Below are 15,025 nucleotides of genomic sequence, written 5' to 3' on the forward strand. Positions count from 1 at the left end.
TTCCAGGTGTGGTCTGACCAAGGCAGAATAGAGGGTAGCATGACTTCTCTAAATCTAGACACTATACCTCTTAAAGTATATTCTGTATTCCTAACAATCCTTTTAAAAATTCTTCAAATTAAACCTTTTAAAATCAAACGACCAAAGTCTAAGGGATCCATAATCCATGGGATATTAACTTCAAAATGTTTAATTCTTCAAATAGTTGTTTTTAATATATTAAATTTTAAAAAATCACCCAAAAAACATTCCCAAAAAGTTGTACAGCTATTTCAAATAGTCTAAAGATTTAATATTTGAAAGGCAGAGAAAGAGAGAGAAGAAAAGGGGAAACTGTGAGGGAGAACACCAATCCAAACTCAGTTTCCAACTCAGTTCCTGTTTCAATTCATATCAAAGCAGGAAGAGGGAAAACATTAAAAAATGGAAGCAAAATGTCATTGTGTCAATACACCAGCAGGTGGCCTTGTTCACCAGAATATTTAAAAATACTGAGCTTGCTTCCTGGAGCTCAATCCACTTCCCACCGGCTTCGATAAACCTGCTATTAAAACTAACTCCTTTCTCTTCATACCAGTAAGTATTTTCTCTGATGTTTTCTTAATTAACATTTTTAAAGGCAAAAATTGGAGAAGCAAAGAAGCAAAAGAAAAGCAAGCAAGGCCTTAAACTAGAAGGACTGAATAAACAAAGTCCATTAGGCCTGTAGTTTTATCATGTGTATTTCCTCCTCCCTTTCTGGCAGGCACATGTCAAAATTCCAAGCGGTCAAATAACAGCCTCAGAAGTTTTAGCCCTTGCTGTCAGGGAGCTCTGGCGTAGGCTGGTCCATGAGGTCATGTAAGGTCGGAAGCAACTGAACGAATAAACAACAAAATCGGGACTGGAGGCAGAGGAAGAAAGGATATTGCTTCCTTTGGAGGTAGCATTGCAGCCAGGCTAGATAGCAATTGGTGTTTCTCGATCCTGTCTGTGCTCCATCCAGAGGAAGGGAAGGCCAACTGGATTTCACTGATGTTTAAAACAGATGAATCAATTCCATATGTTCTCCGTTGTTTCTCATTCCATTCAATCAGGATAACTATTTTTGTGTTTTGTGTTTTTGTGTGCTAGGAATGGAGCCATCAGAGAAATATCTATTCAAACACAAAGGATCCTATTTTGTTCAAAGTCTGGCTACCCCAGAATACATTGATTCATTGCGGGATTTTGAAATCAGAGACAGTGATGTGTTTATAATCTCTTATCCGAAATCAGGTAAGATTTGTAATATTTTTCCTTGGAAAAAATGTTCCATTGCATAGGAATACATTATACCATATCCCCATTTTTGGAAAGTCACATTAATATATGGATTTGCCACATGTTGTGGCAAATCCGGGGGGTACCAGTGGCATGCATAGAGAACCCATTATCCCACGCCCCTCATCACCCAACTTACGTTTTGCCCTATCTCATGGAGGGAATCATCCACCATCCGGCTTCCCCACATTGTTGTAAATGCAACATGAGAAGCCTCCTGTGTTGTCGCGGCAGGTGCAGTGCATGCTGTTGCCTCTCCCCTTTTGCCACAGAGCCTTGCCAGAAGGAGATGTGCATTATGTAATGGGTTCTGTGTCAAAAGGGGAAAGGAACCTACATACAATGGGCAAATTAGTCCATATGATGTGGTTATATGACTGGAAGATAAGCCAAACAAACATTAGGAGAAAAGCTTAAAGCAGTGGTTATCAACCTGTGGTTCCCCAGGTGTTTTGGCCTACAACTCCCAGAAATCCCAGTTGGTTAACCAGGTGTTAGGATTTCTGGGAGCTGAAGGCCAAAACATTTGAGGACCCACAGGCTGAGAACCACTGGCTTAAAGGAAATGGAAATAACATGATGGGCCCTAAGAAAAACCAAAGGAGAGAGGACCGACTCAGGTCAAAGCCTTGCATTCAAAAAATAGAGCAGGCATGGGCAAATCTCAGCTCTCGAGGTGTTTTGGACTTCCAACTCCCAGAAATCTCAGCCAGTTTACCAACTGTTAGGAATTGTGGGCGTTGAAGTCCAAAACACCTGGAGGGCCAAAGTTTGCCCATGCCTGAGATAGAGCATAACACTCCAGATATGTCGCTGTGTCCTCACCAATTTGGGAGTTGTTAAACTTTAAGAGGGTCCACTGCTCCAACTGTTAACAGATGGGTAAAGTGAAGAAAAGAAAGGACTATTTGGCGGAGGAAGATGTAGCCGGTCTTGGTTTGGATGGAATAGTGCACTCCCAAATGGAATAGACCAGAGCTTTACAAACCTTTCATGTTGTTGACACACTTTTTAAACATGGATCATTTCACGACATGGTAATTCAGTTTTACTAGGAAACCAGAGATTAAGACAACCCCTTATAAAAGATACAGACATACAGTATACTTAAATTGTAATAATGAAACGTATGGGACCCAACAGATCTCATGAAAACCTGTAGATAAGGGGGCCTGACTATACACTGTGATTCTTCCTGGTTTTTATTCCGAATTCTGTCATCTTAGAGCATGTCTCAATGGATCTACCACCTCCCCTAAAACCATAGGAATAACTTCTATGAGAAGTTAGGAATATTTGGAAGCACTTTTCCCCTCGTTGCCCACCCCTGCTCTAGAAGTTGGAGTGCAATATCCATCAGTCCCAACCAGTGGGAGCAATACTCTGTGTGAGGATGTGGATTTTATTATTTATTTACAGCATTTATATTCCGCCCTTCTTACCCTGAAGGAGACTCAGAGTGGATCACAGAACGTATACATGGCAAACATTCAGTGCCAATTAGAATCATAGAATAGTAGAGTTGGAAGAGACCTCATGGGCCATCCAGTCCAACCCCCTGTCTGTCCTTGACATACAAGGACAGACAACAGATAGAGGTATTATGTCTGCATTTTTCCAATTTCTTCCTGGAGGTTGTGCTTGATTCCGGCCGCAGGGGGTGCTGTTGCTCCAACCGTTTATGATGCTGAGCCCTTAATCACAATTTTTTTCCTCCTGTTCTTTGATTGCCGTCATTTCTAGTATTTGTTTTTATGGTGTCATAAAATACCTCCTCGCTTAAGCAGAGCTTAATTTCTCTACTCACAGCTGTTTTCGAACTGCTTAGTTGGACAGTGAGCTGGACTGAAGGTCTAGTACTCACTCTGACCTGGGCTCGAACTGCCAACCTTTTGGTTGGTAGAGATTTATTGCTGCTGGTGATTACCCAGCTGTGCTAAAGTCTGGCCCTCTATGGAAGAGGGCCTTCTCTGTTGTGACCCCCTCCAATTCCGTAATGCCCACCCATTCAAAGCTCAATTAGTGCTGATGTTGATGTCATTCCAGTGTCCCATTAAAACTTGGCTTTTTCTTCAGGTCTTTTGAGATCTAACAATTTATTAAATGTGCATGGTTTGGGTCTGCTGTAACTTCTAAATTATCCAACTTTTAAATTGTTCAAATGTTTAATATATTCTTAGATTCTTTAAATTTTAATTTCAAAATGCTTAAACTGATTTGATTGGACACTACCCAGTTTTTATAATATTAGGTGAAATGTAACTCTTTTAATTAAATTATTATTATCATTATTAATTTATTTATTGCCTGCCTCTCCCTATGGCTTGGGTTGGGAAACAACACGGTTAAAGCACACAGATAAAACTGCACCATTAAAATATATTAAAATATACAGAACAATGATTGACACACCAATACTAATAAAACATAAATTTAAAATTCATAGTTTAAAGTTCAACTCATGAACCATTAATAAGAAGCTTTGACATCTATGTTCTAAATTCCAAGCATTTATTTTGACGAACTTGTGCATTTTCAACCTGAAAGAGATTTCTATTTTTACGGTTCACATTTTTATAAAAATCCATTTTTAAATTCTGGCAGTGTAATTCAGGTTCTTTTAAACTTGTACACGCCTATCTATATTTTATAAATGCATTTTATGAATGTTATATGTAAGTTAATTTTTAACTAATTTATAGTGTATTGTACTGTTTTTATATGTCTGTTTTATTGTAAGCCGCCCTGAGTCCCCTGTTGGGTGAGAAGGGCGGGATATAAATATTGTAATAAATAAAATAAATAAATAAATGTGCACATCAGAACTATCAACCATAAGGCAACCATCTCATTATAGCAGGATATATGTAGATAAACAGGACAGTTACAGCTACAGGTGCTTCTACTTGCTTTTCTGCTTTTGAGAAAGTCAAACTGGGGGCCCTTCTACACAGCCACTTACTTAGATTCAGAAAGTGGATCAAAGAGATTTGGTTTGCTCTAGAGTAGTTACACAAGCACCACAGGAAATTGCCTGCAAGCTCCCACAGTCCACAAAGCTCTAATGATCTGAACCAAGTGAATCCCAGGAGTCTTTTTTTTTCTCAGCTCCTCTGGAAGTGTGCTCCTTGACAACAGTGTTTATCTTTAATTTAGTGTGCCTTTTCCTTGTTGGGGGGCACATTTGTTTAACTTCCTCCAAGCTGTTCAATCTGGCTTCCATCTGCTACTCCTGCAACTTTAACCCTGACCTGAGAAACACTCTGAATGCTTTACAACGATTAACTGTTGTGCAACGATTAACTTCAGTACATTTTATGACATGATTTGAAGGTTGTTTTCCATTATCTGAGCGGAGGCCAAAAGGTGGCGGTAGACAAAGAAGAACAGTCCATTTTTTGGGGGGTGGGTGGGGGATTGAAGGAATAAAACTATTTCCCTCTGTTTTCCTGTTATTTCCCCCACCCATGTTGCCATCGTGGGAACAACCCTCGTGTATGACATGTGAGGGGGGAAGGGAATAACCTGAATAAAAAGAGAAATTGTTTTTCTCTTTCAACCCTCCCCCCTAAAAAAAATGAACTGTCTTTTTCTGTCTAGCGCCCCCTCTGCCCAGATAATGGAACAGTACCTGTATTTTGCTGAGTTTTGTTAACACAGAGTTTCTGGCTGAATACATGTTGGAGGTCACATTGGAAGGGCGTGTTTTGTAGAAAACGCAACCTCAGGCTGGCTTCCAGACAAATTATGCTACCTGTGTTGTTGGGATCTGTGTTGCTCAAGCAAGAATGAGTAACAAATTTGCAGTGTTATCTCTGCATTCCCAAAAATGTACCTATCTCCTCATGTCAGCACCCATTTGCACATTTATGAGGAAAAACTAAAGCTAAAGCTCCACAATCAATTCAATAAATTTGTGTCCAGCTCTGTCTTCATGAATTCACTCATTCATTAGCAAAAGCAGCATGACTCAGACTCTAACAGTAACAACTTTAGCAAACAACCCCTAATTATATGTTATGCAAGCCATTTCTTAAAATCAAATTAACTCCTGTCTCAGCTTATACTGCCCTAGATCTCATATTGGAAGAAACGTCAGATATAAAATTACTTAATAAATAAATTGAGGCAGGAGCAATCTTGCTATCATAGACCAATGGGTTCATGCTACAAGAAAAGAGATGCCACCTAAATCATTAGGGAATAAATGATGGTAAGAGCTGTTTGACAGTGAAATATGCTGCCTCAGCAGGTGTGGCAATTTCTTTCTTCTTTTTAAATAGAAACTGGATGGCCATCTGTTGGGAGTGCTCAAACTCTCACAGTAATAATGTTAGCAATAACCTCCTACTAGTCTGTTACACAAAATCAATTGGCGGCAGGCTAAAACCTTTTTATTCAGGCAGGCTTTTAAAGATGAAGGTGTTTAAGACCATCAAGGGCTGCTGTAATTTTGTGATGTGGTTTTATATGCTTTTATAGTTTTAACTTGGATTGTTTTAATATTTATGTTGTTTAATACAGTTTTTATATTTGTGTATTTTAAGTTGTATTGAAATGCTTTTAGTTGTGAGCCACTTTGAGTCTCCATATGGAGAGAAAAGGCAGGATATAAATAAACATAATAAATAAATAAATAAATAAATAAATAAATAAGCAAACAAACAAAAAACATCTTCTACCTCAGCATTTATCACCTTGGGTCTCTTACTGGGAGAAAGGCAGGAGGTTGGGTTGGATGGCACTTGTACTCTCTTCCAACTCTGATTCTATGAATATTGACACTTGAAAGTCCTTGAAATAAACATCCTGAATCTTCTGTATCTGTTGATGCAATCTGATTCAGTCAATGTTGCCTTTTCTTCAAACACTTTCTTTTTATCTCCTCAAGCATTGCTGTTTGAAACATTGCAAATAAAAGGTAATCGGATGCCCTGGAATGAATCAAGTTGTTCATATTTACACAGGCACCATGTGGACACAGCATATTTTGAGCATGATATATCATGAAGGTCATCGAAATGGGACTGAAAGCATGGACCTCTTAGACAGAGCTCCATGGTTGGAATATAAAATCCGCAACATGGATTTCGCCAGTCGCCCATCACCTCGTCTCTTTACTACCCACATGCACCACCAATTTGTGCCAAAGGGTTTAAGTAATGGGAAAAACAAGGTAGGATCTGCTACTTATATTGTTACATTTACTTAAATGTCATGGCTTGCTAACTGCACTGAGTTTACCAGAAGTAGAGCACGTGCAGAGGTAAATTTTGACCATAAAATTTCTAAGAGCCATTTCAAAGTTTGTGAAAGCCAGTGAAGCATAGAGGTTTAAGCATTAGTCTATGGCTCTTGAGACCAGAGTTGGAATCCCTGCTCAGCCAGGATCTTGGGAAAGTCACACTCTTTCAGCTTCAAAGAAAGGTAAAGACAAAACTCTTCTGAACACCACAGTGATAGGATCATCATAGAGTCACCATGAGTCAAAAACAATTTGAAGGTGTTGATGTACAATAAGAACTAAAATTTCAGTTATATGCTGTTATGTTTTGGTGAACCACTTTGACAACAGATGGCATCTCCCTATGGTCTGTGTTGTTTGTTGGATTCTGTCATTTGTGCTATGCTAGAAATGCTGTAACTGCAATATTGTGTGCCCAGAGCCAACAACCAAAGGTTATGGTTATATATAGTGCCAGATTTTGAAAACATTCTCTTCAACCATAATCTATCTATGGCTTCATTCTGTAGTGGTCACATAGACCTCAAATGAGGACCACCATGTATGTATAGGCAGCTCCCAAGTTATGAGCATTGACTTACGAATAACTTGTAGATACTAATGTGGAGTGGTGGCGCTAGCTTGCCCGTCCTCCCCAGCCAAGGCTCCTGGCGAAGGAGGCTGGCGACAGGACTTTTTAGGTGGGTTCATAATGAAAATGAAGGTAACAAGCCTTGGCTGCCCTGAGTCCCCTGAGAAGGGCGGGATAGAAATGCCTGTAATAAATAATTGGCAAACTGATTTTTTTACTGTTTGGAAAAATAGGACTTCTCCGTTGAATTTGCATATGATACCAATAGTTCCTTCGTCAGATAGGAAAGTGCTTAGTCCACCTCCTTTTAACTTCATTGACTCTTGCCTCTTATAATGATCCAGATTAGTGTTCATTAATCTTCACTCATCTCCACCTCCTTTTAATGTCATTAACCTTCCTTTCTACATTGATCCAGATTTGAAAGGAATCCATTCGATTCCTAAGACTGAAAAGTGTAAACTGCAAAGGAAAATTTGTGTTTAGGTGCTGCAGTGAAAGGTTTCAGTTTTTCCTCATATGAGTTTTAAAGTAGAAAGTTTTCTTCATGTGCAGGAGCATGCGTGCTTGTTTCCCCACATCCCCTGAAGAGGTATGTGTGGAGTAGTAGTGGAGTTCATTGTGGACTGATCTTAGCTGTTCTGAGACAAAAATTGGAAATACAAATTTCAGCCTCATAAGGAACTCAGAGCAGGTGAAAATATTAGATTACCTTTGAAAAGGTGTAGAAGGCATCATACTAATTTCCAAACCTCGCTGGCTGCTTCATCAGGTGAGAATGGTAAATAATTATGCAGCAGAAGACGAATGGGGGTGTTTACTTTCCTTGGTGATAAAGGTGGTATCAGGGTAGGTTCAGTAAAGCTAGAGGTTAAGCTCTTTCATGGCCATAAGGGGACTGAGAACACCAGCAGTAAAAGAACAATGAAAGAATGTTTTTCTTCATTAGCTATAGCTACAACAAGGTAATTCCTTTGGAGAAACTACTTCTATCTGTTTTACGTTAGACTATGGACATTTTCACACAAAGTTGCTATTCCACAGCAGTTGTGCTGTTAATGATGGTGGAAACCCACTGGGATGAGCACCTTTTTTTATTGCACCTTTTTTCATTCACTCAGTTACTCCAGTTTTCCAATCCATGGTCCTGCAATTGTACTTCTGTGAACCCTCATAACCCTAACTTCCTGCACTGCTGTTACTGTGTTTTTTGTTTTTTACTTTTTACAATGATTTTGTAGTCTCTGCACTTAATAATAAAAAAAGGAAATGTAACTACAATATTGAATAGCCACAATTTCAGGAATAGCAAGGGAAAAGGGGAGAGTGTGAGAAAGGAAGAACAATAGGAATGAACCCATTGCACAAGTCAGGTTATGGGAATGTTGTGGGATTGTGAGCTATTAGCAGGTTTTGCCTGCCTATCATGACAAAATCCCACAAGCCAAACTGAAAACATACGTTATGCTAACACTGGCTTTTAGAGCTCCTGGCTTCTTTAGCATGCAAAGTGGATTTAAAAAGAAAACATGTAAGAACAAGATTTACAGAAACAGGGCATCGTAATTGCTAGTATCATGATTGTTACCTGCTTCACTTCTGGGATTCATTACTTTGAAATTTGGCAATTCATTTAATTAATTAAATAGCATCAATTAATTAGCTTATGCAATGAGAAATGTAATTATGTAATAATCTGATGATATGGTTATTAGTCATTTTAGTGGAATTATTTAGTTGGATCTGTAATGTTAGATTTTTTTTGTCTTTTTTATTTTCCTGTTCATTGCAGTCAGGAATAGGATGTGTCAAAGCTCTACTGTGCATAAATGATACTTTTCTTCTTCTTTTTCTTCTTTTCTTTTCTTGTTCTCCTGTTTCTTCATTTTTGAAAGTCCCATTGCTAGGCACATCATTCATGTGAGTAGAAATTTTATCTCACTAGAAAGTCTTAATATCATTTTATGCAGATTATTTATGTGATGAGAAACCCAAAGGATGTTTTGGTGTCCTTCTATCATTACTCCAAAGTTTCTGTCCAACTTGAAGAAGTACGAGACTTTGATACTTTCATGGAGAGGTTTCTGGCTGGTAAAAGTAAGCATTAATAAATATTTGAAAATGGTTTGTTTTTCTCCCTATATCATCCCCCCCCCCCCCCCCCCGGTCAAAAATGAAAATGTGAAGAGATAAATAATGTGTCTTTCATCACATAGCAAGCATACATACTTGCCTAAATTTATAAAAATCAGAAAAAAATAACAATTCACACTCCGGTTCAATCAGAAACCATGTGTGTGTTAAAAATCAGTCCTAAAAATTTGGGTAGACAGAAGCATAGACACTGTCTACTCTCTCCAAAAAGGTGCTGTTTCTGACTCTTTTGCAAGCCTGGGTGGCAAAATGGCAGCGGGGGGGGGGGGGGGGGGGCTGGTTCTCTGAGATGGCATTGGAGGTTTTCCCTCTCAGTGAAATCACCTTAACTTATCCATGGGTCATATCAAAATCCATAATTTTGGTCCCAAAACCTGCTCTCAACTTATACATAAAGCCAGCTTAAATATTCGTATATATATATTACAGTTGTATTAATAAAATACAGGGTGTTTGAAAAAAAAACTCTCCCTATTCATCATTTAAATTAAATGGTGAATACGGAGTTCTTTTTCAAACACCCTGTATAAATGGGGTCTCACAAGCAACACTTTTTTTGCTTTTGTACCGATTTCAGCAGTTCCTATATAAGGATAGCTCAATCAACGCGATGATTGATGCCATCCACTATGATTACTGGAATGAACTGTCCTTATGTGTGGCACAAAAGCTGTACCAAATACAAAAATACGGTCAGCAAGATTGTTGTGTGATGCATGCAAACACACTGTGATCTTTCACCTTGGTTTCTATAAGAAAGGACACTTCTAAAATGTCTTCATAAAAGAGCAACTCTTACATAATCAGCGGATACTGCAAAAAGGGACCCATGACAATTACAATTGTTTATGGAACCTAAGGGCAAACCAGTCCAACCCTCTGCCATGGAGGAACATAAAATCAAAGCACTCCCGACAAATGGCCATGCAGCCGCTGTTTAAAAACCTCGAGAGAAGAAGACACCAGGACACTTCGAGGAAGCAGCATATTCCACTGCCAAACACCTCATTCCATCAGAAAGTTCTTCCTATGGTTTAGGTAGCATCTTGACCATGGGGTCACAATTGATAACTGAGATCAAAGCTGAATTAAAAATTTGTCAGTTATGCCAAAAGCCTTTTTAAACTGCACTAACGTTTATTCTTTCTTCTACAAGTGCTAGGTGATTTATGGTTAGACCACGTAGAAGGCTGGCTTGCTCAGAAGGACAACTTCAATATTCTGTTTCTTACTTATGAAGAAATGAAGAAGGTAAAGTCCCAACACAACTTTCCTACTTTTCCAAGAAAACCAACCCAAATATATAAACCTCCCTTGCCTAGCTTTCAATATACCTCATAACCTCTGAGGATGCCTGCCATAGATGTGGGTGAAACATCAGGAGAGAATGCTTCTGGAACATGGCTATATAGCCCGGAAAATTCACAGCAACACAAACCAACCTAACTTTGTCAGAGAAAATTTGGCAACAAACAAACATGTATACGTTCTTTAGTAGGCCTTTCCTGTGTCAACAGTAGCTTCGGTGTTCTGCAAAGTCAGCAGGGAAAGACTCAGCAGCAGCAATAGTGTTTCTGAGTGATCAGAATTGCAAATTAAATATAGATTTCCTTCACAAAAAAGCACATGCTTTGGAATATGATGGGAAAATTACAAGCTGACTCTTGCTATGATGGTTGGATTTATATCTCTTAAAGAAAAGCGAGGATGCTAAAAGAGAGCTCTAAAGTTTCTTTGTAGCCTCCCACAAAGTAGGTGCCTTACTGAATATTTGTTACTAAACAATTCCTACTATCTTATGAGATCTATGAAATTAGTCATGTGGTTTTAATATTTATATGAGGTGGTTTTAAGTCCTCATGCCTAAATGTTGTTTTATCTTATGTTTAATCGTCTTATTGATTTTAATGCATAGCTATATGCATCTTGTTTAGATTTTATGATTTGGTTTTATATGTATATTAAGCATTGAATTTTGCCATTATGTTGTAAACTGCTTTGAGTCCCCCCTGGGGTGAGAAAAGCAGTATATAAATACGTTAAATAAATAAATAGTCAGCCCTCGAGCCCTCCTGCATTGAACCTACTTGCCAACCTGCTTTGGGGGGGGGGGGGGCTGGCTGGCCCATCTGTTTTGACTGCCCTTGACTTGGGTTAAACCAGATCAGCCCCATGTGGCAGGGCTGATCTCCACACATACCAACCTCAGCTCTATGTGTGGATATGACCCTAGAGATCTTCACCTTCTGCAAGGTGTTACAACTAAACCATGTCCCATTTCAGGATCTGAGAAGCTCCATTCTGAAAATTTGCAACTTCCTAGGAAAGAGTTTGAATGAAAACCTGGTGGATGATATTATAGCTAAGGCTTCGTTTGACAAAATGAGAGCAGATCCTAGAACAAATGCCGAGAACCTACCTTCTGATATGTTAGATCACAGCAAAGGACGTTTCCTCCGCAAAGGTAAATCTATAGCTGACAATATCCAATAGAAGTATTTACGTGGATGTCACACAGGCTCACCTGGCTTCTGCTCTGTCATGTTTTAGGTACAGTAGAGTCTCACTTATCCAAGCCTCGCTTATCCAAGTTTCTGGATTATCCAAGCCATTTTTGTAGTCAATGTTTTCAATATATCATGATATTTTGGTGCTAAATTCGTAAATACAGTAATTACAACATAACATTACTATGTATTGAACCGCTTTTTCTGTCAAATTTGTTGTTAAACATGATGTTTTGGTGCTTAATTTGTAAAATCATAACCTAATTTGATGTTTAATAGGCTTTTCCTTAATTCCTCCTTATTATCCAAGATATTCGCTTATCCAAGCTTCTGCCGGCCCGTTTAGCTTGGATAAGTGAAAGACTACTGTATATGCAAACTCTATTATCAGACTTTTAAAAGCTTAAGTTTCATTGTGATGGAGTATGCTTAATTTTGTCCTGTGTTATTGTGGATTTTATCTAATTCTTTCCAGAAACAACACAAACTTCACAAACTTGTTTTATTAAAGAAGCAAAAGTACACACATGTTCATGTCTGTTTTGGGGGGGGAAATGCTTTGTTTTTTTAAAGTTAAACAGCACAGGGTCCCTTTGTAAGCATTTCAAAAGTGAAATTGCTGCTCAGGAAGGACAATGACAGAAAAAAGACATTTGGAAAGATAACATGCACACGTTGCTAGTGCAATAATTAGGCAAACATAACAAGTAGCTGAATCATATGGACCATGAAGTATCCTTGGAAAAGAAGTGATTCTCTGTATTTTGAATGAGCAGTTTCCACATTCATAAGCTTAAGGAGATCCCAGGAGATCCTGCTTATGGTTCTATTAAGGTTTGTGGCCTTTTTAACTGAGCCAGCAAGAGACACGGGGCACAAGGCATTTGTAAGATTATGGCACACTCATGCTCACTTCTCCACAATAAGGATGATGATTTTTACCTCCACCATTCCTTTCACCAGATAATGGATACTATCCCTTTCTTTCTGAATTCTGCACCAGGTACTATTGGAGACTGGAAAAATACAATGACGGTGGCACAGAGTGAAAGGTTTGACAGTGTTTTCAAGGAACGGATGGAAAAGCTGCCCTTCAAGTTCTGCTGGGATATCAAGGATGAATTATAAATCAAGATGAATGAACCTTTCTCATTTGCATTGCCTGCTTTTAATTTGGTGAATCTCATATTTGTCCCACCCGAGTATTTATTTCTTGTTTTGATCAGAGAACTGTATTGCAATGTTCAGAAAATTGCAAACCATGACTAGATTAAGAGTAACATTAAGATAGTTTATTGTTTACAAGATGTGAATAGAATCAGATTCTGTGTAAATGGTGAAATAAGGGAATAATCTCAATCTCTAATGAGGAGGCAATCACAAATTAATCAGGAATTGATTATATTTAAATGTTATATTTGGTATAATGTTCAATGCACTACAAGAGAATTACAAAGAAAAACAGATTAATTGCATTATAGATTCTATATTTTTTGGAAAATGTAAATTTTAAGGGATACTATGTCAAAAGTGAAATTTATTCACAAACACTCATCAATGAGCCAATGCTGGCTTAAAAAGAAAACTATTAACAAAATAATTTTTCGAATTGTCTGTTTATATCATTGTAGCATACTAAATACAATAACTTAAAAGATGAAATATTTTATCATTATACTGGCATCTCACTTTCTTCCCAAATGTATTCTCTTGATGCCCTTAGAAATTGTATTTCTGAGACAAATGTGAGCTTTTGAAAGTGAATTTTTGGCAGGGATGTCGATGCTGGTACAAAGATCTTATTTAAACATTCATGTGGGTTATAATAAAACTATATATAATAAAACTTTATTTGTAACCTGCCCTCTCTCCCCGAAGGGACTCAAGGCAGACTCAGGGTTGCAGACCTGATTAAAAAAGGGGGCTTTAAAAGCACTCATGCAGGTGTGATGTATTGTGCAGTTTGGTTTTAAGAAACCCACACATTTTACATGGTATTTCATGTTATATGTATTCTGAACTGTTAACTCAAGATATCACTGTATGTTTAATTCCTGTGACCGAGCTCTTAACTCAAATTGTAACAGCAAGGCAAAACATGTACAATGCATAGAACAATAAAAAAGAAAGGTCGACTTTAAAATAGTAGGAGCACAAAGTTGTGACAAAACACAAAGAGGCAGAAGCATTGTTTTCTTCATGCTGTATTCATTCAAGCCTCCTTCACTATTGCTCTCTCTCTCCCCCTCTTTCTTCATGAAGCCAAATATACCAGGAATAAAAAACACACAAACTCAACTAACCCAAAGTTCCTCAAAACGGACAAGAGCAAAGTGGACAAGAGCATGAGGCGCAGAGGCTGTTCCCTTGAAGCCCTAAAGCCTTGTACATTCATGCTAGCGCTCCCTCTGGCGCTAGCTCTTTAGTAAAAATGCTGCCCGAGAGACAGCTCTCAACTCAAAACATTCTTAAGTCGAGGTCCTACTGTACTGTACTGTGTCTCCAGAGTTAAAATTTCACAATGCTACGAACTAATGAAAAACATAAAGGGTTAAGTTCATTGAATCCTTCTAATGAAATTAAAAGTGGCATTTGATATGAATGTATTTTTCTACTAAGATGTTTGATCTGAATTGAAATTTCAAAATGAACCCATCGCAGAAACGTTAATATAGGTAAAAAAGATGAAGCACCACAAGCTTGAATTATTAAAGGGTAGAATGAAAGTGTTTCTTGTAGTATGTAGTATGTGAAGTAAAACAATACAGAAAATGTCTCTAAGCATATGCAAAGACTAGATCACAGTGGAAAAATAAGCAAAGAGCAGCAGGAATTGTGAATATTCTGAGTAAATGTATTAATTTAATTCATTTCCAAATGTAGAAATAATACAGTAGAGTCTCACTTATCCAACATAAACTGGCCGGCAGAATGTTGGATAAGCGAATATGTTGGATAATAAGGAGGGATTAAGGAAAAGCCTATTAAACATCAAATTAGGTTATAATTTTACAAATTAAGCACCAAAACATCATGTTATACAATAAATTTGACAGAAAAAGTAGTTCAATACGCAGTAATGCTATGTAGTAATTACTGTATTTATGAATTTAGCACCAAAATATCACTATGTATTGAAAACATTGACTACAAAAATGCGTTGGATAATCCAGAATGTTGGATAAGCGAATGTTGGATAAGTGAGACTCTACTGTACCTTCAACCCAAAGATTTCAGGGTGGTAAA

General features: G+C 37.9%; 1 protein-coding gene across 2 annotated transcripts; it reads left to right on the forward strand.

The window, feature by feature from the left end:
- Positions 1-447: 447 nt before the first annotated feature.
- LOC100555644 (amine sulfotransferase) lies at positions 448-13,924 on the forward strand. 2 transcript variants are annotated; one of them, XM_008120495.3, is made up of 7 exons: positions 448-576; positions 1,114-1,257; positions 6,270-6,478; positions 9,089-9,215; positions 10,429-10,523; positions 11,556-11,736; positions 12,783-13,924. In XM_008120495.3, the coding sequence occupies exons 2-7, from the start codon at positions 1,116-1,118 to the stop codon at positions 12,905-12,907; spliced, it is 879 nt and encodes a 292-aa protein (XP_008118702.1). In that variant the 5' UTR covers positions 448-576; positions 1,114-1,115; the 3' UTR covers positions 12,908-13,924. The 2 variants fall into 2 exon arrangements, with proteins under 2 accessions (XP_008118702.1, XP_003215652.1); XM_003215604.4 differs by lacking the exon at positions 448-576 and adding an exon at positions 767-922.
- Positions 13,925-15,025: the final 1,101 nt, after the last annotated feature.

Source organism: Anolis carolinensis, chromosome 1, assembly GCF_035594765.1.
Source record: "Anolis carolinensis isolate JA03-04 chromosome 1, rAnoCar3.1.pri, whole genome shotgun sequence".
NCBI lineage: Eukaryota > Metazoa > Chordata > Lepidosauria > Squamata > Dactyloidae > Anolis > Anolis carolinensis.